This window comes from Mycteria americana, chromosome 1 (assembly GCF_035582795.1).
Source record: "Mycteria americana isolate JAX WOST 10 ecotype Jacksonville Zoo and Gardens chromosome 1, USCA_MyAme_1.0, whole genome shotgun sequence".
NCBI lineage: Eukaryota > Metazoa > Chordata > Aves > Ciconiiformes > Ciconiidae > Mycteria > Mycteria americana.
In genome coordinates, this window is record NC_134365.1 from 204,486,156 (window position 1) to 204,511,921 (window position 25,766).

General features: G+C 37.5%; 1 protein-coding gene across 3 annotated transcripts in view; it reads right to left on the reverse strand.

Moving 5' to 3' along the window:
- Positions 1-25,389, reverse strand: part of CUL5 (cullin 5) — a 34,895-nt gene extending 9,506 nt beyond the window's left edge. For 2 of the 3 annotated variants that reach the window (XR_012773817.1, XM_075490977.1), the window contains exons 1-12: positions 25,037-25,388; positions 18,160-18,269; positions 15,708-15,807; positions 14,143-14,319; positions 10,886-11,027; positions 9,666-9,811; positions 9,512-9,592; positions 8,195-8,288; positions 4,699-4,829; positions 3,792-3,899; positions 3,122-3,186; positions 207-339 (exon numbers count right to left, since the gene is read on the reverse strand). Coding sequence is in view for 2 of the 3 variants with exons in the window: in XM_075490977.1 (XP_075347092.1) it covers positions 207-339; positions 3,122-3,186; positions 3,792-3,899; positions 4,699-4,829; positions 8,195-8,288; positions 9,512-9,592; positions 9,666-9,811; positions 10,886-11,027; positions 14,143-14,319; positions 15,708-15,807; positions 18,160-18,269; positions 25,037-25,060 (1,311 nt within the window). In the remaining variant the exon portion in view is untranslated. Of the gene's footprint in view, positions 1-206; positions 340-3,121; positions 3,187-3,791; positions 3,900-4,698; positions 4,830-8,194; positions 8,289-9,511; positions 9,593-9,665; positions 9,812-10,885; positions 11,028-14,142; positions 14,320-15,707; positions 15,808-18,159; positions 18,270-25,036 lie in introns of all 3 variants that reach the window. The other variant, XM_075490978.1, reaches the window with a different exon arrangement.
- Positions 25,390-25,766: the final 377 nt, after the last annotated feature.

A 25,766-nucleotide genomic window follows, 5' to 3' on the forward strand; every position in this document is an offset into this window, starting at 1 on the left:
TAACTTTGTGAACTGACACAAAGACATGAAACCCTGCATAGTTTACAAGATTTAAACATGCACACACTTGATGACATAATAAACTCTTTTCCCTATTTACACCTTGCATAACTGTTTTTGAAGATCAAGGCCTCAACCCACATAAGGAAATAAAACAAACAAATTCATTCTTCAGAATAATCGAGAAGTAGAAAGCGAAAACATACCACTTCTTTAAGCTTTGCTTCAATTTCTTCAGAGGTTAGTTTTTTGCTTAGTGGTGTTTTTCTTAGCAACATGTCACAGTAATTAGCAAGAAGCTCGGGGCATTTGGATTCGGGCTGTGTTTTCAATCCAACACTAAATAAAAGAACAACAACATATCTTCAAACCGTATAGAGTCCTGCTATTCTGGAGTAGTCACACTGTTAACAAAACAGACCACTCTTTCCTGATCCCTTTGGAAAGGATCCTGGTGGTGAATTCATATCAGTGTTAAACTAATGAAAAATTAGGGATAACTCTCTTTTTTTCTCGAAAGAATAAATACTACCAAACATTTTCAGACAGCTTCTACACAGATTGATCATTCCAACTGCTTTTAATTTTAGAACTCTAACAATGAAGGATTATGTTCAAATTACAGTTTGAAACAACTAAATATTGCATGGCAGTAAGTATTCCAGTAAAGAATTAACAACCGCTGCAGTGAAATGTTTCACTCATCTTGTCAGCATGCTCTAATGAAAGTCTCAAGGACAGGCTCCTGCACTGCATTTCACAGACTCCAAAACCCAACACATCTATCGCATAGTAACAGGATAACATTATTTTATAGCAGGTATAAACAGCAAACCAACAGCTTGGAATTAAAAGCGGATTAAAGTTGAACAAGAAGATGCTACAGTAGACAGACTGTGGTTCTTCAAAAGGCATGGAAGCACAAGGTCATGTTCTGAACCTGTGTCTACACTGGTGAATAAGATAGCACCAAGGACCAAACCCTATTTCTAGAGTCAGATGGCACCAACTTGATTGCTAGTCTCAAGGGCCAAAAACAAAGGCAGCGAGTAATACAGCAGGTAAGCAGCTATGGGGATGCTCAGGAATCCACTGTTCTTGTTCATTCTCTCACCCTCTCATCAACTAGTGTAGACAGTGATAAAACTCTGTTCAGACAACTTGTCCTTTTTAATTTATGAAGCAACTTGCAGGCTAGTGTCTTCTGCCCTCCTAAAGACCGTCTGGAGTAAAAGCAAATCACTAGTCTTTTGGTTATTACAAGACAGAACCCTCATTTAATCAATGTGTTCCCAGGTACTTCTGAAACAGGAGTCTTCAAGATCCTGACAGCACTGAAAAAATTACCAAATCCCATGTTCTTAGGCTGAACTTAACGGCACAAGTTAAGCAGGATGAAGTTTCATTTTAAACCAGGCTGTTTATGTAGACAACTTGAAAGAGCTTGGGAAGAAGAATGCTGAACAGAAGACCATCGCCATCATGGTGGTTTCTAAGAAATCACTAGGCAGGTCTAGTGTTAGGAGTGAAACAGAGTTTGAATGAGGTATTGATCTGGATGCTCCCAGGGGAAATTAAAACATTAGCAGAGACCTAAAACCTCCTCTACCTTGCCTACACCTGTAAGAAGTACACAAACCAGGGATCCAGTCTTTTGTGAAGGTGTTCCTCCAATAACATAAAAACAGCAAGGCTAATCCCTGTCCAAGCTTACCATTATTCCAAAACCACAGAATAACAGCCAGAATGCTGAACAGATATTGATACCCATCCACCCCTAACTAGAAGTAATTGGAAAGGGAAGCTTTGTTTCCGTAGTAAATCAGACTACAAACTATATATAAGCAATCCCAAAAGCAATCCCAATAGTATCAAAAATAGTGTGGCCAGCAGGACTAGGGAAGTGATCGTGCCCCTGTACTCAGCACTGGCGAGGCTGCACCTCGAATCCTGCGTTCAGTTTTGGGCCCCTCACTACAAGAGAGACATTGAGGTGCTGGAGCGAGTCCAGAGAAGGGCAACGAAGCTGGTGAAGGGTCTAGAGCAGAAGTCTGATGAGGAGCAGCTGAGGGAACTGGGGTTGTTTAGCCTGGAGAAAAGGAGGCTGAGGGGAGACCTTATCGCTCTCTACAACTACCTGAAAGGAGGTTGTACAGAGCTGGGGGTCAGTCTCTTCTCCCAGGTAACAAGTGATAGGACGAGAGGGAATGGCCTCAAGTTGCGCCAGGGGAGGTTTAGATTGGATATTAGGAAATTTTACTTCACTGAAAGGGTTATCAAGCATTGGAAGAGGCTGCCCAGGGAAGTGGTTGAGTCGCCATCCCTGGAGGTATTTAAAAGACATTTGGATGTGGTGCTTAGGGACACATGGTCTAGTGGTGGTCTTGGTAGTGTTAGGTTTACGGTTGGACTCGATGATCTTAAAGGTCTTTTCCAACCTATACGATTCTGTTATTCTGTTAAATATATACAGATTCCTACTCAAGTGGCACATGGCGCGTTAAATGTTAACAATCAATTACCTGACTGCTACCTTCTCTTGGCTAAGTTAGCAGAGTCACTACTGTAAGCATGGTTTTTCTTGAGTCACACAGGTCTGCTTAATCTACTGGAAGTTGTTTAAACTAACCTGGTTAACCCTGCACTGAAACAAAAATGTAACATCCAGACAGGTTATGCTCACAGCTGGCTCACCAGGTAAACAGCTTGTGCATGGTTACACCTCAATCAGCCACAGTTATTCCCATAAGGATTACTGCCTCAGTTTTCCCAGGACTTTCACTGAAGTTGCGGCAGAGTTATACAGCTCAGGTTTTTGGAATTAATAACCCAGGAAGGTATTATTAAATTTAGCTAACAAATTGACTCATTACTCTACTATAAAAGAATAGATCCCCAATTACTACAAATAAATTTGAGTTTAAACAGGCTGCTATTCACTGATCCACTGTGATGTGAAACCTGTCTTGCCAGAGGTTGATAAGCAACCTGAAATTCCATAATGCAAAGAACACAAAGCACTTTTAAACACAGTGTTACTTTTTGAAGAGATACTTTAAAAGAGAAGCTAGATCTTTAACAATTTAAAAACCTTGATTCACATAAAGTTTATATGGCTCACCCCTTTTGCTTCAATGGCAATTCAAGTTTAAATATTGTAGCATCATTCACAACTGCTTTGTATGCCTGAAAAATAATTACAGATAATCAGTGCTTCACTCAATTTCTCTCTTTAACGTATGAATCACAAAGGTTTTATCTCTCTCTTTAGATTACTGTAACATGAAATTAATCCCTTTTTTTTTAATTAGCCCGAAGTTTGTGGATTTGATTTTCAATATGAGAGTTCAAATCTTATGACTTAGTTTCCCATTAACTCATGTTTTGCGTTTTCCTTTTCCACTAACATACTTTCCTTAAAGCAGCAACTTAGGAAGGGATTGCATGGAGCAGGTTGCATATCTGAAGTCATGAGACTACACTCAAATACATAATAAATTCTAAACATAAATATATTGCTGAATCAGACATTAAGGTGCTCAACACAAAGATCACCTTCTGATGTGCTCTACAACATTACAAATCTGAACACAACTGCAACTTTATGCATGACTACAACACAAAAGCTAATCAGCTGGTAGTAAGTTTCATCAATATTTTAGTCTGCATATTTACTAGAGTAAAAGCAGCTTCTAGATTTAACAGTGAATGGGCACAAAGATTTCAGAGACATCATAACGTGAGTTACAACAATTCTTAAACCGAAACAAATGATCAGCAGAAACACGTACCTTATCTCTTGCAGTAAGAAATCTTGGATCATCTTGAAAAGCTTCTTTAACCAACTTACTAAATCGATTAAATAGCGTGAGCAATTGCTCTACGTATTTCTCAGAATCCTAAAGTTAGATGCAAAAAATCAAATAAAAAAACAAGGCTCCACAGGATTCAGTATGAGCTTACATGTAACTCCCTAATCTGTAATAATGTAGTATCCTCAAGCCTGCATACTATGAATGAGCATTTTATCTTTATTCTCTGTACTGAAGAGCTCTACAGCATGTAAGCCTCAACACAGACTTTCAGGATAGTATTTCCAATACACAAACATTTATATATATATGTATATATATATATATATATATATATAAAAAAATATCTAACTTTCAAATATTGTATAATACATTCTAAATAAAAAAAAGTTTTCAAGGACCAAGAAGAGGCACATCCTAATTGCTCCAGATACTCAGGCCTCCTAGACCCAGAGAAAAAGATGATAAAAAGCTGAAAAAGAACAGTGGGGAAAAAAACTTTTGATTTCCACACTGAACAACTACTCTTGGGTTGAAAGCAAATTTCATCAGAAGTTAGAATTCTGAAAAAGTTGATTATGCCTCTTTGATGCTAACACAAGATGCTAACACAATCCTACCGTATAAGTAGCCCATGCACTTAATTTATAACCTTTTCTTTACTGCAAATTGGATTCATGTTTTAAAGCTACAACTGAAAACATAAGGAATAAAAAATTATTCTAAAGACATTTAAAACTTTCAGTGGATCAAAATTTTGATGTTTAAACATAAAAACTTAAAAAATTATTTCCATTCGCATGTATGTCCCATAATTAGAGAGTATTTAACTTCTGCGAAGTTGTTTTTTCATTGTCATTTTATTAAAAAAAAAAAATACACTTACAGTAGTAATAGTTTCAGCAGCTGCTACCATATCTGCAAGTCCAGCACTAACAATATGTTCTTCCAAATCTTTTAGCATAGGCTCTATGCCATTCGGAACTTTATCCATCAGTGAAAACATTAAATGCAACTCTGAAAGATACAAATACTGATAAAGCCACCAGTCAAAGACCTGTATAAAACCCAAATATACTGCATTTCTGCTAGGGATATCTCAATGGAAGACTGAATATGTAAAGAACAGGTAATCCAATTAATCCCTTAAAAGGAAAGCTGTTTTGAATACTGTTCTAATTCTGGTCCCACAAGGAGATTCTTCTGAAGGCAAAAAGAGATGTTTATTGCAATGTAATACTTGCTTATGCATATAATATCACAAGCTTGAATAAAAACACCTTAAGTCAATGGCAATTTGGATGAAGTCCAGGTTCTCAGTATAACTGCCTTAAAATCCCTGGCAAAAAAGGGATTCCAGTTTCAGTTGGAAGCCTACAGGAGTTCATGCAACAAACTGTATGGATTCAAGATTTTTATTTTTCTTTTAAATTAAAGCCAAACAGAGCTGTCTTTGCATATCTTCCAATACCGTCTACAATGTTTTGTTTTAATTAAAAGCCTGCCAAATTCTAAAGTAACCAAAACTGACTAAGGTAAACAGCATTTTTTCCTTTCTGTCTTCCCAAAGAGTTTATTTAGCTTTTCTGAAAGCTACCAGTTCAAAAACTTTAAAAACTGATATGGTTTATTTGTCTACTTTTTCTAAAGGTATTTCAACACTGCTAAAAAAAAAAATCCAGTAGTGAAACATCAATAATCATCTTGACAAAGCTGTCCACAAAGGAACACCTGGATTAAGGCCACCAGATTGTTTGAGAGAGACCACAGAGATTTGAACTAAACACAACAAAGGACTCTGCTTAATGAAGTAGAACTAACTGATCATGAACTCTGATTCTTTTTTTGATAGAAAAAGAATTGATAGATTTGCTTAGTTCCTCAATGCTACATCTAGTGTGAAAGGGGACAAAAGCCAGAGGCCCTGTCTTTGTTTTCTCCTCTGCAATACTTTTGTCAGCGACATCAAGATCCTTCCACTACTGAGGATGATATATGTTATCAACTTCTGTATCCCAACAACTGTTGCAGAACTAAATAGAAAAGCAATGCCCAGAGAAGAAAAAAATCCTTTTAGAACATAACAATGCAAACTAAAGAATGGAAACTACCAACAACCTTCAACAAGATCTTGCAATGCTACTAGAGACAACTCACAATGGGCTAAACAATGGGATTTCAGGAACAAGAAAAAAAATGGAGTCAGAGGTATTCTCAGTGCAATTTAGATGTACTGTAAGTGATGGCAGCACTGTTTTACATAGGGCAAGTCCAAAAACCTCACTCAACGTTTACTGGATCTTTTCATTTGTACTTTAAAAAAGGGTGAGAGGGAGGAAGAGATGACGGAAAAAAGGAAACAAAGATATATTAAAGGGTTCTACAGCTGTTTCTGTAAACTAGTGATGGCATGAATAATTCAAGAAAAAAAAAATCCAGTGGTTTCTCCTAATAAACGGTGGCAAAGGAAGACTTTAGGTGCCTCCCTAAAACTGTAGGAGCCCGAAAAAAAACTAGATTCTTCAAAGACAGATTTCAAAGTAACAAAACCAAAACGACCATTTCACTGGAATTTCTCTCAGAACATATTATGACACTGAAAGGTAAAGAAATCCTTATCGTAGTTGCTGGGGCACTTAAACTCTGTTTTCATTTTGTATTCACAAAAGCCAAGTTTACTTTTTATTTCTGTTATGAAGTACTTCAAGAATAAAATTTAGGCCTCCCATCCCCAATTCTATAAGCAAACAAAAACGCACTAGGCCAGTTCTGAAGAGCATTTGCAAGTTATGACATCTTTGATAGTTTTTAGTTGGAAAACATTATGCCCTCCTTCCTTTGCATGGCATGTAAATATTAAGTACTTAATGTAACAGAGTATTTTACAGTAGTGCCCAGCTCATAGCAAAAAAACCCAGCCCTTTGTCAGATGCTGTTTAATAAAGAAAACATCATTAAATTCTTTGGGGCGAATAATATCAGAGAGACATGCATAAGTGAAGTACAGCAGAGGATACCATCAGATGTATATATTACTATGTATAGCTCCAGTCTTTAAATAAATGTTTAATCATCTGCACCTGCGTCCTTGATTAAAATATTCTGAACAGCATAGGTAGGTTTAGGAAAAGAAAAAATTTTAAAGAGATGCTTGAGTTCTTATATACTAGCTGGAAGTATTTTGCAACCAAGCAGTATCACAGGGCAGACATAGCCGCAAGGAAAGAGGACTGTGTGAATACTTCAACAAGATTCTAAAGAGAGATGCTTTGGATGCTGTAGACGAACCCTTCTGAAGTTCTGCATTTAAATAAGCCTCCTGTATTCTCCCAAAGGCTGTAACATATACTCATAAGAAGTCTGGTGGCTTTCTAGATTTAGCTCTGGACTACTGCCAGAAATCATGCTGCTAGATGAACAGATCAGTATGACATAGTTTTGAGGTCAAATATTTTCTGAAATGCTAGCTTTAGAAGTGAGTATTTTCTACACTGTTTTAAGTCATAAAACAATTTTCACATATGCATAGAAATGAAAACTTCATATAGACATTAGTAAATATTCCTGGGCTTCAGAATACTGAGACTTAAAAAAAATAATTACACCTGTGATTTCAGCTTTTTTTTTTTTTTTTTTTTTTTTTTTAAAATTCCCTACTTAAATTATGACATTTTAAAGACTTACCTAGTTTGGTTTATCATACAGGACCAACACAAGACTTCTGAATCACACTAATCTCTCAATTTATGACAGCAGAGTTAAAAAAAACTTTTGAAAACTTTGAAAAGGCATGCAGAGCTAACATTCAATACTCACAGTGACATACTGGCTATAAAACCAGATGAAAAACTTGCAGAGATTTTGTTCATTGACCTATTGGTCCTGCACTAATAATCAGAATAAGAAAATTTTCTCCCGTCTTTTCAGAAAAACAGCTTTGTAAAGAGATGCTTCACTTTTTTTCCAGGAGGAAAAAGGGTAGTAGGGGTGGAATGAAGGGGGAGTGCTTGTATCTGAACTATTCATATAGAAAATAAGACACATGCAACATTTACCAGAGTTGGTCAACACAAGGAAAAGAAGTTGTAGGAAAAAATAAAGAAAACAGAGCACAAAATATTCTTTTCTTTCACGTAAGATGAGAGCTATCCAGTTATTCAAATTAGGGTATTGTACATACAGATTTCAGAAGCGATATAAAAAAATACTAACCAATGATGGTCATTTTTTGTGGGATAAAATTGCCCACATGCAGTAATATTTCATCTACAAAACACTGCCACCATCTATTAAAACCAGTAATTTGATATATCTACAAACAAATCTATTTTTATGCAGTTGATGCTGAGTTCATCCTGCACTATTCTTGAAGCTTCACTTACTTTCTGTTTCATTTCGTTTGATCATGCCTTGGCATTCAGCTAAAATAGTCTCTTTAAAAGATGTCACCAGGGCATTGACGCAGCACTCCATTAGCTGAAATATATTAAACACAGAATTAGCTCATTTAGCCAGCTGAACACCCAAGTCTGATCTGTCTCAAGTTTGCCATGACACAAAATCTAGCCTGTTCTCAAAAACTGTGCTCTACAACATAATTAATTCATTCACTGCTTCATAAAAGTATGTGTAGTTTGAATAAAATCTATACAGGAAACCATATTTCTTCAAAATGTGTAGGTTAGTAAATGTAGTAAACTCTCTTCCAAAGCAGTAATGAGCTTAATATTTCTGTCGCCTCTTTTCTCTCAAGGGAGCCATCACTTTTGGAACACCAACTACCCTACTTAGTTTCCAAGTATACATCCAAGAGCTAAGAATAGTTCTCATTCCAGCATACCCTATTAGGACCAGGCTGGTTGGCTTGAACAAGACACTATGGCTAGATCTAGAACAGAAACTGCTCGTACGTGTCAGGACCATTTCTCTTTTGTCAGCCTCTTTATACGGGTTACAATTTATAGCTGTGCAAAATGAATGATTTACAACTTAACAAAAGACATAAAATACATTTTGATCCACTGCAGAAAATTCAGATTTAAAGGGTATTTATTTAAAATAACCTGTTTCCTGAACTAATTTCAACACGGACAATTATGAACTATTCATTGCAGTTAAATCTTCCTCCAGAATCTGAACTGTGTAAAATATTGCTCAAGGGAGGGACGGGGAAGGAAAAAAAGAAAAAAAAAATTCCTTTATATTAAATGGCCATATTTCAGCCTAAGAGGAAATCTAGAACAGTTTTAATGAAATTTCTATTGCTCTTTTTTGATTCCAATGAAGAATAACTCTTTCAGGTATTCTAAATGAGCACTGAGAAAGCCTTGACCTACTAGATTGGCCAGCTTATTTTCAAACATCATTCTCATCCACTGTTAAGCATAGGGAAAAAAAAACCCATACCTGACTCAAAATGAAAGAAAAAAATCGACTTGAATAAAAACTTGCCCTTCAATCTGAACTTCTGATCTACATTTACTATTAAAACATCTGTAAAAATTGTAACTTGCCAGATTAGAAAGTAATACAGATTTTTGCAAGAAAAAATATAATGGATTATTAAAAAACATAAAATCAACAGTTTCATATCAATCTACTGCTACCAAATAATACTCTAACACACAAAAATCAAAACAGAAATGTAATAATACTATAACAATATAAAATACATCTATTTTTCTACACATTATACTTACTGCTTCTACAGAGTTACATTCACGCCTTGTTTCTAAATATCGTAGTGCTCTTTTCTCTTCTTCTTTTAGTTTAGCATCTGCCTGTGCAAAAGTAGAACAGCAATCATTTTAAGTACTAACACTTTCAGAACAAAGTTACAGAATTTTTACTTACATATTTCATATAATTCTGTACACCATTTTGTTGTAAATAAGAAGGAGCCTGTGTTCTATAAAATCTCTCTGTTGAATCCAAATAGGCCTTTTCAAAGTTATCCCGATATATCTGAAGTTTATCTTCAGGATTAGAACAAAGGTTAACTGCAAAAAGAAAGTCCAAACTTACTCTCAAGTCTTGGAAACTTATGTGGCTAATAATAAGCACATCTCTCTCATTAAAGTGAGTCTTGTATTAAAAGGTTGCATTGAACAATTTGAAGTATCCTATAAATGCACTCTGATCACTAAAGGTAACCAAAATTGTCCAGTCTTTGCTCCAAAAACATTTAGATTAACTACAGGGAACTGGAAAGAACTGCATACTTAACTCCAGCATTTTAGACATTCAAACATGGTACCCAGAAACACACATACAACTGCAAAATTGGAAAGAAAAAAAAAAAGAAAAGAAAAAAAGAAAAAAGCTAAACATAATGCCTAATAAAGTGAAAACTTCTCTACCTCACTGAGCAAATAGTTTTCCTTAGACACTGTTCTTAGAATCCCAATGTCTCCAATTTAGGCATTTTTTTTTGCAATTTTTTTTTCTTTTTTACAAGAACGGAATCAGTGAGCTTACTGCTACCCAGCAGTGCTTTGCACTATTTGGAAAAAAGTTTCCACCTTCCTCTCAACAGTTACAGAAGTCCTTAAATGGAATATGCTTCAAAAAAAAAAAAAAATTAGAATTGGACATCTATAAAGCCATCTGAAAGAGTATTAGCCACAAGTTTAATTCAACAGGCTGCAGAGCTTTAAAGAAGAGGCAGGCAATGGTGAAATGTCATAGAAGTTTCAGATACACCAATCTGTTTTGCAAAGAAGAAAAAGACTGAGAGTCTTGGATGCAGCCTGTTTAGCATTTCTTCTTCAAACTGTCTGAAGAATCAGAAACAGTACAGACACAAGGTTATATCTGCAACCCTAAAAGGCCAAAAAGTAGTTTGCTCTTTAAGAACACTGATTTTGGAGTAACTGATACATAGCTAAATCACTTGGAAGTTAAAGATTTTAAACAGAATTTAATTGGTATCACATATCAACAACAACAACAAAATCAATACCAAATGCTAAGATAATAATTCCAACCCTACCACCACAACTGTCAACTTTAGTAAATGAATTTTCATCATACAAAGTGAGGAGGCAACAGAGATCAGTCTGTGCAAGACATACCATATGATTCTCGAACTCCAATAACAAGCTGAGAGTCGAAAGCTTCTCCTAGTCTTTCAGCATGAACTAGCTTCATTGCACTATCCTGAAGTCTATTTTTTATATTTGAAAATATGGATTCATTCCACGTATCTAGCATGAGCTGTGTATCAGGAAGGAAAAAAAAAAAATCCTGTCAGAAAGGTACACACAGACCTAAGTTTGTGCAAAAGAAATACAAGAGATCAGAAACAGAAATCAAGCAACTTATAATGTCATTTTCAGGTTACATACAACAGTTCAGCTATCTTAGAACTTGACCTTGCTCTGAACTTGTTATAGAAATAATACTCAGCTTACATTCTAAGCTTACTGTATGTAACTGAACAGCTAGGGGAAGCAGTATTTGATTCAGGTATTAATTCCCTAATTCCGTATTATTTCTACAGTTCTGAGTAATCAGTCAAGTAACTTTTCCAGAAATGCAATGTGTCTGGAGTTGGAGTATCAGGGGGTACTTTTGAGCCAAACATCCAAATATAGTTCACTATTTGGCAGGCTCAGTCTTAAACAAAACCAAAAACTCAATTAACACCACAGTTATGTAAAGAAAGAAACCTAATAGTTTTGGATTTATCTAACATGAAAGTTCAATATGCAAGTAATGTATATATAATTTATAAAAAAACTCCAAACCTCATCTAAGCAATGCAAAGTTTTAAAATTAGTTATGGAGGCTCCTAACAAAATCCTCATCACTCAAAGGGTCCCTTCACATTCCATTGTGTGATTTTTTTTTTTTTATTTTTTTATTTGGTGATAGCTGCTGCAAATGTATTGCATTACCTGATCACCAGATGCAATGTGCTACAGCTGAGCAACATGAAAAACTCACTGGCAGGCCAGGCAATACTTCTGTCCACCTAAGCTCTACCAGCTGTTCAGTAGTAAATATTCAAAGCATGCTCCATGTTTGTTAAAAATCTTAATTTGCTTTAGAATTCAAGTTACTGTGATAATTTTTTTTGCCTTTAGACACTGGATCTGGCTCTTTCTATATGCCACTGAATACCTAATGAAATTATGCCAAAGCTTAAAAGATAATTTTTTTCTTTTTTCTATGTTTTTTTTTTTCTATATAACTCATGCCATTTCATTGCTTTAGAAGAAAGCTCAAACTTACAGTATCTTCAAACTTGAAAGTAACTGCTATGAAGGTAATTTAAGCATCCCAATTATCAGTCTACGCTGGCAGCAGAAAGCAGGTTGGAATCATAAAGTTTACCACTTCAAACTTTACCTCATGATTGTGAATAAGCTTACTAAAAACGAGCTTAGGACAACTTGACACAGTTGTATGGCAAAGTTAATAGTAAAGATTAGATGGCCTTATTTCATTCTTGCTTTGTAAGTTTTAGATTTTAACACAGCAAGCACCTAATAAAAGTCACATATCCTTTCAAGAGAGTTAAGTTTACCATCCTTTATTCTTAACTCCTCCACAACTGTGTCTCAATTTCAGCTAAATTTCCATTTCTGACACTGAAGTCATATGTGTTGGAAGAGAACTATTGTTCAGAACATTGGAACATTCTTAGAAGCAAAGCTTTATTTGATTATGCTTCCTCAATTACTTTTTTCATTACTTTAACATTACTGATATGCACATTATGGTTGCACCGTACAATTATAGAATTGGTTTACAAGAGCTGAAATGAGTAAAAAATGGAGAAGAAAACAGTGAGATAATGTCAAGCAACCTGGCAGGCATATTACCAGCTTTGTCACAGTCAAACTGCTTTTAGACATTATGGATAAGGAAGTTTTATGGAGATATTTGAAGGAAAACACACATATCATTTTGGGTGACTATACGAAGAACTTCTCAAGCATGGGAAAAGTTTTCACAAGGCGCTTTTTAGAAAACTACAGAGAATGATGCCAGAAACAGGAAGTGACCTTCAGCAGTGGATATGAAATAGTAAGATAGGTTGGGGACTCTGGGCTTTGATGCCCAAATCATGAGATAGTCCTAACTGGACTGCATATGAGAGCTAAGACATATCTCCATCAGAACAAAAACTGAACTGTTAGCCACCAGTTCTTTCTCCCAGTTTCTCCTCACTACTTTCTCTGCTCCACCCTGTTTTTTCTTTAATTTCTTAGTTCTCCTGCCTTCTGTGTACAGCAGAGCTAAGAGTTCAGCTAGATCTTGGAAAGCCTAATAAGATCACAAGCTTTCTCCAAAACACAACGAAAACAAAAAAAGGTAACTCAAGGTGGTGATTCCTCTCTTTGCTGCTGTTCTCTCTTCCTTTTCCTCAAGAGGTATAGAGGATCAGATGTCAAAATAGGAGGGCGAAGAAAAAAACCTTGCCCAAAGTAATGTATTCAAACTATTTTGTTCTTCCCATCCTGGAGACAGGGGGACAGTTAAAATGATCTTCAGTACCAAATGAAAGACTGCTAAAGAAATTTCATTTCCCTACAGATACTTTCTGCAATGAAAAGGGATAATGAATGACGTTAAACTAAAGGACTTAACACTTTACAACTGATACGCTCTGTTTTTCTTATAATAAAAGACTAAAGCAATTTCAAGGACCATTATTCATGGGACTCAGAACACTGAGCACTCCATACTCAAAACCCTAGACTTTCTTTAGGTGTTTGATATGAAATAGTAAAAAGATCCTATTCACAAGATTCTACATGTCCAATCTTTTCATTGATATGACTGACAGTTTGGAGGAAAAAGGGGAAATTAGGAGATTAATAGCCATATTTAACTTGAGATGACAGTATTTATTGGTCATTTATAAAATGCAGAGATGTGCCCCAGTTAAGATCTTGGCCTAGGGAAATAAACTAGGAGTAGAAAAACTACTCACTTATATACACAAGTACACTTGCTACTCACAAGTATAGAAACAGTAGGTGAATTTACAACTGCCTCCCACCCCAGGCTTCAAGTCATAACTAAAAAAACGCCAACCAAACAACAACAACAAAACCCCAAACAAACCCAAAGCCCAAAGAAGTGCTTTAATCACCTGAAAAAACCTGTTTATAGCCAAAGCAAAACTGGAGAAACAGAGTGAAATTATTGTGGAGGGGAAAAAAAAAAGTTGCAGGGTTGTTCTGACCCTCACACTGAAGCAAAGTGATGTATCGTATTACATGATTGGTGCAATTTCATCTTCAGCTACAGAATCCCTTCTGTACTATTACTGTAGGCAGAACAGTGTGCAACAAAACTCTTAATACCTATCACTTACCTTTCGAACAATACTGTCTTCTACATTAGACTTCTTGTTGCTGCCCTGCTTGCCCATTAAAGTAATCTCTAATTGACAAAATGGCTTGGGCAAAATATCACACTGTGTGAAGAACTTGCGCCACTCCACTATATATGCTTTTAGTAAAGCTGTATCATCTTGATGACTCAGCACTCTCTGGAGGAGGGAGGGAGAAGAGGAGGTAATTTATAAACAATTTTCTGCACAAAATACAGACTGACTTTGCTTATACTGAAAATAACTCCCCATATAAAATTCATATATACAGATATATCAGAATAAGAAAGTCTACATATTTAAGTGCCATTTAGTTTAGGGAGTAGTTATCAACCCATGGCATATGGACCGTTTCTAAAGGGTAAAGGAAGGTAACAGCAAACAAGTAGTCAGTATGTTTAAATTTTCCAAATTAACCATTTTTTTTTCTTTTAAGCCATCTGCAAGTCAAGAAGATTAAAATCTTTGGTCCAAAGGCATGTACTAGTACAACCATAACTAAAAAAAACAAACAAACAAACCTGTAAGGACTACGTTATATTCTATACAGTGAGCAGTTTAATTCAGTGGCATCTGCTAACCTTTCATTAGACCCAGACAGCTAGTTAATGCATATATTTTATTAATGCTTGGAAACTACAACTACACTGTACAATGGCTATCATAGTGCCTAAAAAGATGCCCCTCAAACAACAGCCAACGCAGACCATGTCAAAGGCCCCAGTTCAGCATAGCATTTAAGCATGTAAGCAAGCAAGCTGAAGGTACTTAAAAATCCACATTTATATGCCTGGTTATACAAAGGCCTATATACGAAACTATTTTCCATTAAGCAAAGCCTTAGTGGTGTAAATCTCTTCACTAAAGAATGATTTTATAGACTTTCATTTTCTCCTTTCCAAACCTTTGTCATGGGATTTTTCATTTTTTTTTTAATCTGCCAACAACCCCCACTTTTAAACCCCTTATTACAGAAAACATCTTTTGCTATACATTCTACAAAGACAAAAAATTCCTTTGAATCTACTGATTATTTCAGTCGTTTAGAGGGAAGCCCATAACACCGGACAGCTAAGCTTGCTGAGTCGATAGCATGGATATTTCTAGTATGCCATACATATGGCTTATTTTAGAGCCATCCATGAACATGTCAGCATAACACTGAAGCTAGACAAACAAAATGTTTTTTCAGACAGTAATTTCTTCTAGAAAATTTTGCCTCAAGAAGTTTTCAAGTAAAAGAAGATTCCCTAAGTACTGTTGGATAAACAAAAATAATGCTGTGTTTTGGTTTTTTTTTAATATAACACAAAAATCATTGCCCACCCCAGTTTCAAGGACTACGAGAAAACAATGAGCCAAGGCAAATGCTCAAGGCTAAGTCTTCTTTTTGTCAATAGAAGTTCATACGGTAATTATGATCTCCAGAACTCCAGATCACAGAATTTCAAACAAAAAAGCAATCCATTTAGATCCAATGAAAGTCAGAACTAGTTGGTTATTCTCCTAACTATATGAATAGAAGTTATGAAACATTAAGAACTTACTGCTTGTGCCTGTTTAATAAAATCAAGGATGTCTTCCTTCAGAGCCTGATGGATTTTTGCCGGACCTTTATCATCCCACAAGCAAACTGCATGTACATCTCTAGAAAACAATTTATGCATCCTTTAGTAACAGCTGCTCAAAGTTTAATGCTGTAATGTATGAGGCTTAAACAGTCATAATTTAAGTACATCAAAGAAATTAATACACTTTTTATCTATCATTGTCAAACAATACACGGCTAGATCCCAGTGACACATGCAAGAAAATATGTTTGGAGAAGAGACTGAAGCTGCAAGAAAGTCTCGGAAGCAAGTAATAGCAACCTATCTAGGAAAAGGCTATAGTCAAGAAGGAGATGTAGAAGTCAATTCTGTTTTCAGTACCTATTCAATAATCCTTATTGCATTAAGGACAATTTTAAAAGCTTTTCTTTGACAAAGACAGAAATCACTTGCCAGTAGAAGTATTACTACTCAGACCATGTTATTCTAACATACTCTCATTAACATGCAGCCTTCACTCACAGTTTCACAATCCAAGCACTACAACATGCTTACACTACAAAAGAAACAGCTCACATTTCTCACAAGAAAGGTCTGAGGGGCATCAGGTAATTTAAAAGACATTTTAATTCGTTTAATAAGATCACTTAAACGTTTCATGACAGTGGTAGCACTTTAAAGTGAAACTCTACTGCAGAAAAGCTACCGAACAGCATCGCAAAGCAAAATTGTATTAATGAGTTTTAATCAACATTCAAATTAATTCCTGTTTTTCCTAGCTGACAGACCAGCAAGTGTAACTTAATTCCTATTTTCTTTCTGTACTAAAGACTAAATAAAGCAAGTTACACTCCTAACCGTACATCATATATAATGTAGCCTAGCGAGCCTTTTTTTGACTCATTACCTTCCTCTGGTTCTTCTTCCTCCTTTCAATAATAAGGCCACATATTTGCAGGAAAGCAACTATGTAATCTAAAGGTATGACTTTGTTCCTATTAAATCAATACAGTTATTTCAATACAAAAGCGCCTTTTTTAGTTTAACTGAAAAGACAAAACTTACAAGGTAAAAAGTTCCTTTGACACAGACCAAAGGTGCTGGTCCAGGATTTACAGAGGTCTACGTAACCTGTGAGACTTACGCAACTTTCACATGCAAAAAAGGTGTTACTGTATTTAGAACGTCACTGTTTCCTGACAGCAGTGAAAAAAGCAATACTGGATAATTATACTCAAAGGGCAGGTAGAAGACACCTACAGATTTTAAATTTTTATTAAAAAGCTTAACAAAGAGCACTGTCCAAAAATACAAACCTAGGAGAGTAGGATCCTTTCCCTCAATATCCTCAATTTAGCCATAAAGTTACTTAAGTTCTATTCAATAATTCAGCTACAAGAAAAATAATACATGGAAAATTTCAATACCAATACAGAATTATTGAACTAGTTATTAAAAATGAAAACAATGACTCAGAAGTGAATTTGTAGCTTAACTACACCATGTTTCTGGCAACTACTATAGCTGTGACATCATAAGATATTAAAACTCATTACATGATAAACTACCTTTCCTTTCTGTTGGCAGAAAAGTGTGACAGGTGCAGTAAGATGGGTGTAAAAAGAATCACTGCACTGTCCTCATCGAAAAGAGCAATAAAGATACAGACCACAACAAGACTGTTATTTAAATAAAAAACGCTTTTGTGACAGATTTTGAAAAGCAGAAGGAGAGACTGCAGATTTAAGCTACAACTGTATTTGAGGGAAAATAACTATGTTGAGACAAAGATTATTTTAGATATACTTTCAATATATATGTTGCAACTCACTTCCATATTATGTTGGCAAAGGTCACACGATACATTTTAAGAAAACCTAACAGGAAGCAACTTCTGGTTTTTTGGAAGAAGGAAAATGGCAGGGTTTTTAGAAAGTACAATAATGCAAACACTGTCTGAAAAACATTATATCTATTATTCTTAGAGTATAAAACTATTCAAATTATACCAGTTAAACTGCATTACCCTGTTACTTCAGTAGCATTCTTAAGTCATTTTAGAAGAAAGCCATTCAAATCAGAATAATGTAACATTCAACAAACTGCCTTTAAATGAACTTACTGCCAATGCAGTAAACAACATTTTCTCTTTAATTCTAACAAGAGCTTTGTGGGCAGGTACAAAACTTGTTTACTATGATCAGCTGAAGTGAAAAGCTCTGCTGTTCTTCCTCCATCCTATTTGCAAAGATCTGAATCTCAGCAAAACTCTACTTTTGCACATTTACAGCGATGTAGGCACACTTACCACTTAATAAAACTTCAACTAATACTTTTGTTCTGTGTGTTCTCACATAGTCCGTGTCATACATGACTTCTGTATCAGAAGTAGTACCACAACTGTATGCCCATTATGCAAAAGGATGTAAGATACTAAAAAATTACTTACGAAAACAGATCAAACCATTGCTGTTTTGTGACAGACTCCTGACGAAGAAGTTTCAGAACAATAGGGCGCATGAAATCCCATTTGTCTTCAAACTGAAGTGAACCTTTATTCTAAAAGGAACAAAAAAATTATTGTTAATAGAAGTTTCTTATTTAAAGTTATCTTTAAGGATTGCAGTTTCTATGGTTAATGTAAAAGTATCTTCCTCTCAGAGTTGTCTCATAAGCTAGTATTTGAGCTACGACACCATAGCTGAACAACACTTTTCACAGTATTATTTTTAAAAGTGACAGAGCTATTATTTGTTTCTTAGAGAAGCAGTTTGCAAACTTCTTCCTTTATTCACTACATTAGCTACAACGTAACAAGTTCTAGCAAGTGTTCTTCACCTGTTAATGGAGTTATACATGGACAACATGAATGATAGTTGGTCAGCTTCACCACCCCAGCCAAGATACATGCAATGAAAGTCATGAGGCAGAGTTGCAAACCCGTCTTGAATAAATTACCATTACCGAAATGGCAGCAAGGAATCAGGAATAGTACCCGTGGATGCTGCCACGTACCTTTTTTCTCCACTGTGCATTTGGCATCAGCAGCAAAGAGGGAGGAAGGAAGCAGAGTAATGTAGGAGCTGTTGTATCACAGACTCCCTTCCTGTGGGTTAACTGGCCATAGGCAGTTTGACGGCCAAGACTACAGTTGGTGCAGATAAAAATGATTTACACTACGCTGAAAAATCTAACCCAAGGTGAATTTTTTCAAACTTACGATACAAATTAAGAGGAAAGCTAAAGAAATGAAGTGCTCCCGTATCATTCTGATTATTCTGAAAAATCTCACTGTAGTATACAGGCTGACTTCCATTATTAAAAAAATAGTAACTCTAAGAGAAACATAACATTCTATTGCATATGTTGTAATCCTGTTTGCTTACAGCTCCACATTTGAAAAAGAAAAACCGGCAACTAAAAAAAAAAGTTTACTGAGAGTTCTGTGGCAGAAAGACTACTGGTTATCTGCCGTGTCATGCTCCAATGCACTGTTTACTTTTGAACAGATCATTGTCTTGGCTAGCAATACTACCTTTGACACAATTCACTTCAAATACAGCAAATAATACAGTCTAACTACTTGAAATTCTGACAAGTGCACTGTTCTGCCACTAACACCTCTTCAGACAAACAAGCACAAGCAGCACACCACGTTCTCTCAACTATCTCCTCCTGATTAATTTCTACATGGAAATTTACAATTACATTTGATATTTAATATTCAGAATAAGCACAGTTTGGAAACTGTATCCCCTGCTGCTCTTAAGTGCAAAGATGTCTCATCTTCAAGTTATAAAGATGCAACAGGCACCACAGTAACTATTTTTACAGCAACAGCACCTGGAGGCCTCACAGCATTATCAAACCACTGCGGTGGGTACTGAATATGGGTTTCAGTATGGGAAGCAGACCCTGTTCAATAAAGTCTAGAATTCTTTCAACATAAAAAAAAATTAGAAAAAGAAATTGTTTTCCAATTCAGAGAGACAGTTTCACCTGTTCTCTTCCACTGTAAAGAAAAAAATAAAGAAAAAATAATTTAAATGCATCATCTTTGAAAATCATCAACTACATGCTTCCCCCACATAGAGCTAGCTTTACAATTATTCCCTAAACTTTGATGAATTGCTCTAATCTTTCCTATTCATGTGAAAATTATTAGTTTCTACTTGCAGATATTTCTGTCCCCAGTCCATCTTTGCAGGGTAACGAACTTGAAAGACCAGCTGCTGAACAGTTAGAAGTTTCAGAAAAGGCATTATAAAATAAGTAAAACCAACTTCCTCAAAAGTTTTCCTTTGGAGTGAAACTTCAGAGTAGATCACATAAGTTTTCTGGAAGAGGTAAAAAGCCTGTTCTGCAATTCTGGAGAAGTGCAATTCAGCCCTTTGCTGAAAACAGCTGAAGATAAAACACAAATGCTCTATCTTTGTGAATAAGACTAGTTTCACTGTAAAACATGGGGGGGGGGGGTGTTGCAAACACTAGTGTTTATATGATTTAGATTGTGATTACCTAGTTCATGCTAAGAAGCACACATAAAAATCCATTTCAGTTGTAAAAACTGCATGTCCACTTCTAACGAACATGTACCTACTTAAAAAGAATTCCCCAAATAAAGCTTGGCAGAAAATGCCATTAGGGAAGTTTAGGACTTTGTTTCCTATACATAGGAGTAAAACTTTTTTCTTTTTTTTTTTTTTTTTTAAACACTTCCTCCTTTATTCCTAAATTAAGCAGAAGAGGAAATAAATGAATGGATTAAAAATCCCACTCAACTAAACTATTCTTTAATTTCAATAAAAAATTCAACATCTTCTAGATAGATTCAGGCATCCATGACCATTAATCTTACGCTCTTGTACTGAAATTACAAGAAGAAAGGGTGCATAATACCACCTACTGTGTGTCATTCACATTCATTAATTTTACCCCTGTTAGAGCACAAGAAAACCAAATTTTATAGTAGAAAAGGAGGTCAAACAGTGGTAATTCTTAGTTGTTACCAAAGTCACGCATACACCAGTGACCCAGACAATACGAGGAACCCATTTCCCACTTTGTTGAGCCACCCACAAACCTATGCAATTTCTGAGCGATATTTCCTGGGTAACTTTTCTTTCTGAGCTTGTTGCCTCAAACCACAGTTCCCAAGGGAAGGTAAGTAGGAAGGTAACTCACGTCTTTGACAAAATAAAATTACTCCACTTATCAAATCTTCTCTGAAAACATGGATTATGATTGATAGCCATACCCTGTCCAAGTAACCATTCTAGGAGTTTAAAATTTAATGCTTTGAAAAATAACTCCACTTATGAAATATTTTGTTTCAAAAGTCACTTCACTAAATTTGTCCAGAGATTTAAAGTCCCATTTTAACACTAAACTTTACTTGAAATACACGCTACTTCACACACTATAGTGAAATATATACTACAACTTTACTCTTCAAACCTACTTTTTCCTGTTCTTCACTTCTATACATAAGCACCTAAACACAATATTTTTAAGAGAGCAGGTAAAAAACCTCCCAGACTATGTTAGTGGATGTCATGTAGAATTAGTACAACGATGCAAGTGGAATGGTTCCACTAGCCAGTTTTCCTGATTTGGGTATTATCACATAACACAGAATTCCTCTCCTTAACTGTAAGCAAGTTTAAGAAAAGCGCAGCAGGAGCAGGCACAGAATATAGTGCAAGAGCCTAAATAAATGTGGAATATAACAAGGCAAGGCAATGTAACAAGACCTCCATGCTACTGTCCCTCTGAATCTTGAAATGTCTATCTGGACATTCAGCTCTCTTTACTGTGTACTTTATATATTTCAGGTCACATACAAATTCAGCCCTGATCTCTGACAGATGCTCTAAACAGTACTGTAAAAAAACCAACATCCTCTACATCTTATTGTATGTACATCCTATCTACATGAGTAACATCTTCATCTTTACTACTTCACCATTATCAGACACTATATATATTAAGGCTTGTTCACAGAGGGATGAAGTATGAAATATGAGGTTCTAGACTGAAAAAAGCATGAAAATTCACTGTATGATCAATCTCTGCTACCAGCAGCTATAAAAAAATCAGTGTAATGATTTTAGCAAAGTTATTACACAAAGCAGGAAAGTAGCCACAAGGAAAACTTTGCTAGGTAACTAACTAGTGTGCAACATTCCCTAGCTTCTTAAGGATATCCTAATTGGAAATAGCCAGGAAGAAAGAGACAAACTTAAAATACAGATCTGGAAATATGTACTTTAAGTTGAAGAATTCAAAAATTTCAGATATGTTTCCAGTTGTCAGTGACAAAGGCATGAGATAAAAAAAAAATAGTTGAAACCAATGCAAAGGTAAATAATGGTTCTCATTTCACTTAAGTCTACAGAAAATCTACTGCTTTCTTTGCTTCTTCCCTCCTAACATCGGGCTCAAGTTGCAATTCATCTTGCACGGACCAACTCTTGCATTTGCTGGCAGCTCCAGTAAAGCTCTACAGAAGTATCAAGATCTGCTAGCATGGATACAGCTACAGGTTTTCTTTGTGCTGCAATAAGCTGAGGTGCTTTCTGTTCCAGAAACTGCAGAAAAACTCGTGTATCTTCATATCATGTGAGTGAATTGGTTTAGACTACTTTGTCACTGCAAAGGGAACAGGTTGCAAGTCCAACACACACCCTGAAACAAAGCACCCCACTTGAAAAGTGACAGTCACATGTACATTGAGATAAAAAACTCTAGGGGACTCACCTAGTAATAGCTCAGTCATCTACAGGAAAGTCATGGCCTCAACATGGGAGAGCAGTTCTGCTACAGGTAGGGTACACACTAGCTTACCACGTAACAGCTATCTCTTACTAAGTACTTCAATATTTTCATCATGTTACAATGTGTTGTATCTCCCCAGGATTCAACATATGATTTGTCATTCTAATTTTGCATTTAAAGAAGGCTCTCTGAGAATATGCTTCTCACTAAAAAAATAATTTACAATTAGGAAAATTATGCACTAGTGGAGTTTAAATGATGCCCTTTAAAATTATGACAGCCAGTCAAGATTTGGATTCAGCTAGTATCCGTTACTAGAGTAAGAAAAGAATATTTCACTTCATTTTCTCAACTATGTAGAAAGTCGAACGAGGATGGGGAAAACCAAAGAAAACTCTTAGTTCCTGTTTATCCTAGCAAAACCAAGACCTGCCTAAACCCAACTTAGATTTGCTTATGCAGGCTTACTTGGAAAAGATATGGAAAAACCTTACAGATTTTAACACCTCTCCTTTCCTACCCAGGGATTTTTACTATGCCGAGACATTGCCTTTTTTTTTCTCTGAACATTAAAGCAGAAATATGTTTCACAGACTCCAACGGCATGAGGCACTGCCAGTCAGCACTAACCTGGAAGCAACAGTTTGCTTCTCTGAGAGCACTCTAATGAGCAGAATTGGGGAACAAAAGACCTTATCTAGTTCCAATTCTTGCATTGGTGTATTGTGTCATTATAAACAAAGTTAAATCACTGCATAATCTTTCCTTTTGTAACGCAGGACTCATACTTCATACTTGTCTTTAGAAAACTCACTAATCAGTAAGTTAGAGTGCTTAAAAACACTCTAAGTCACCAGAAAGGCCTATTTTAGAATAGGTATCTCTGTAGCATTTTTCCTAAAACACACTGTGCATATGTATCTTGTTGTCAATATAAAATATTAACGATTCAAAGGCCAGTTGCAAAAACGTCACTAGCCAACAGAAAGGCTTCAGTTCAGCAAGCAGAATCAAGGCCTTTCACTCTATTTTCACTTACTGTACACCTATTATTCTTTCAAAACAGCTGAAGTGGAATGCTGACAAATCTCATAGGCCTATATTTCTTCTATCTACTACGGGCTACACAACCACATGTCTCGTCAGAGCATATATCGGTCTTTCCAGAGATCCTTAAACATACAGCAAAGAGATGGACTAAAACATTAACAAGTAGATAAACTGTCTGAGCCCTGCTCTAAAACGATGCTCTTCCACAAAAAGCACTTTTGTTCTTATGGGACATTATTTTTTTCACCAGTGTTCTTGGATTCTTCAATTTTAGATCTTTATTTAAGTCTTACCTGCTTAAAAATCTAACTATGCACTTAGGCATAAAAAATATAGATAAATGAATTAAAACTAATTTCAATTACATTTCAATTTCAAGAAAGATTTGAAAAAAAAAAAAATTTATCTTTTTAATACTAAACCCTTTTTTTGGCTACCAGAAAGAAACAAGTCTATCAATTATTTCTCATTTCTTCACACTGAGTGCCTCAGAGTAATACAACCAGCAGTTTCAGGCCAAATCTATACATGCAAAATAGGTCAGATAGCTAAAATGTAAGCAGCACTTCTTCAGAACCATGTTTAACTATAATACATAGTGCTGAACACATGTATACTTCTATATTTATATATATTTTAAATTGCTAACTGATAAAGTTAAGCAGACAGCCTTCCCAAGGCCTTTCACCCTAACTACACTGATGTTCTAGAAACACTTACTAGAGACATTAGTAACAGTTGTTTGAAGTAGGCCCATCTTCTATGTGCTGGCATGGCCTCAAAGGCCACATACAGTCTTCTCCACACACATGCCGCAAATAACAGGACAGGCAGTCCTGAGCTCAAATACTGGACTGTCACACTGAAAACTTCTGTTCAAATCTGCAGCAGCTTGGGGTGACTGACATCTGTCATCAAGCACCGGGAAAGTGCTTGAAAACATCCGACTACAAAAGCAAAGCTGCTTAACGTAAGCGAAAGGCCTCCAGGACTGCAGTTAACAAAAAAGCTGGAATACGGTGGCAATCCAAATAACGACACCTGTCCACCGCGAATACATTTTTCAAATCTTTGTTTAACTTAAAACTCATTTTTCGTGCATCTAGGTCTTCTTAAATAAACAAAGGGACGACACCGTGCCCTGTCTAACAGCACGACGCAACGCTGTTTCCCAACGACGCGTGTTTGGGAAGGGAGAGCCTGGGGGGAGGGGGGGTGCTGGCAGCCAAGAGGCCACGGGCCGGGCCGAGGCCAGCGGTCCCACACCGAGCGCGGGCGCGGCGCCAAGGCCGTTCACCTGAGGGAGGGCCGCCGGGCCCCCCCGCGCCGGGGGAACGGCAACTTCGGGGAGCGGCACCCGCGGCCTGCCCCCGCCGGCCGCCCAGCTCGGCCCGGCCGCCCCAGCCACCCGCAGGGCCCGGCCGGCGGCGGGGCAGCCCCGGCCGCCCAGACCCGCCGCCTCTCTCCTCACGAAGGGCCCGGCCAGGCCCCGCTCTCACCTTTAAGAGATTAGACGTCGCCATGATCCCCCTCGCGGGGCCTCCCCAGCCGGCGGCGGCGGCTCCTCTCCCCGAGCTCGGCTCGGCTCCCCCCGGCCGCTGCCGCTTTACATGGCCCCGGGCCGCCCGCCCGCCCGGCCGGACCCGCGGCGGCAGCAGTAGCAGCGGCCGCAGCGCTGGGCTCCCCTGCCCGGGGGCGAGGCCGGCGCCAGGCTCGGGGCGCTCCGCAGCGCGACCGGCTGGGTCCTCCGCACGCAGCCGCCCCTCAGAGCCTCATGGCGGCGTCCGCCCAGGAGGCGCTCGGCAGCAGCCCCGGCTCCATGGAAGGGGCCGGCCCACATGATGCGGCTCTGAGGAGCCGGCCCCGCCGCCAAGCGCGGGCGCTCGAGCTGCGGGCTCCGCCTGCAGCGCCCCCTGGTGGCCCGCCGCCGTCCCGGCCCGCCCCGCGCTCCCGCTCCCGCTCGCTGCCGAGCTCGGCCCTGTCGCGGCCCGGCCCCGCCGCCGTGGGGAGGCTTTTGCCTTCACGGCCCCGCGGGGACCGGCCTTGGCAGGAAGCTCTTTCGGCGTGGGCGGCCGCCGGGCAGCTCCCGGGAAGCTAGCGGGCGGCGGCTGTGCGCGGCTCCTCTCCCTCGCGGCCCCGCGGCCATCCCCGCCTCAGAGACACCCCCCGCCTAAATCCCCTCCCTGTCCTTCCTAATCCCCCGCACCTTCTCCCTGGCAAACCCCCATC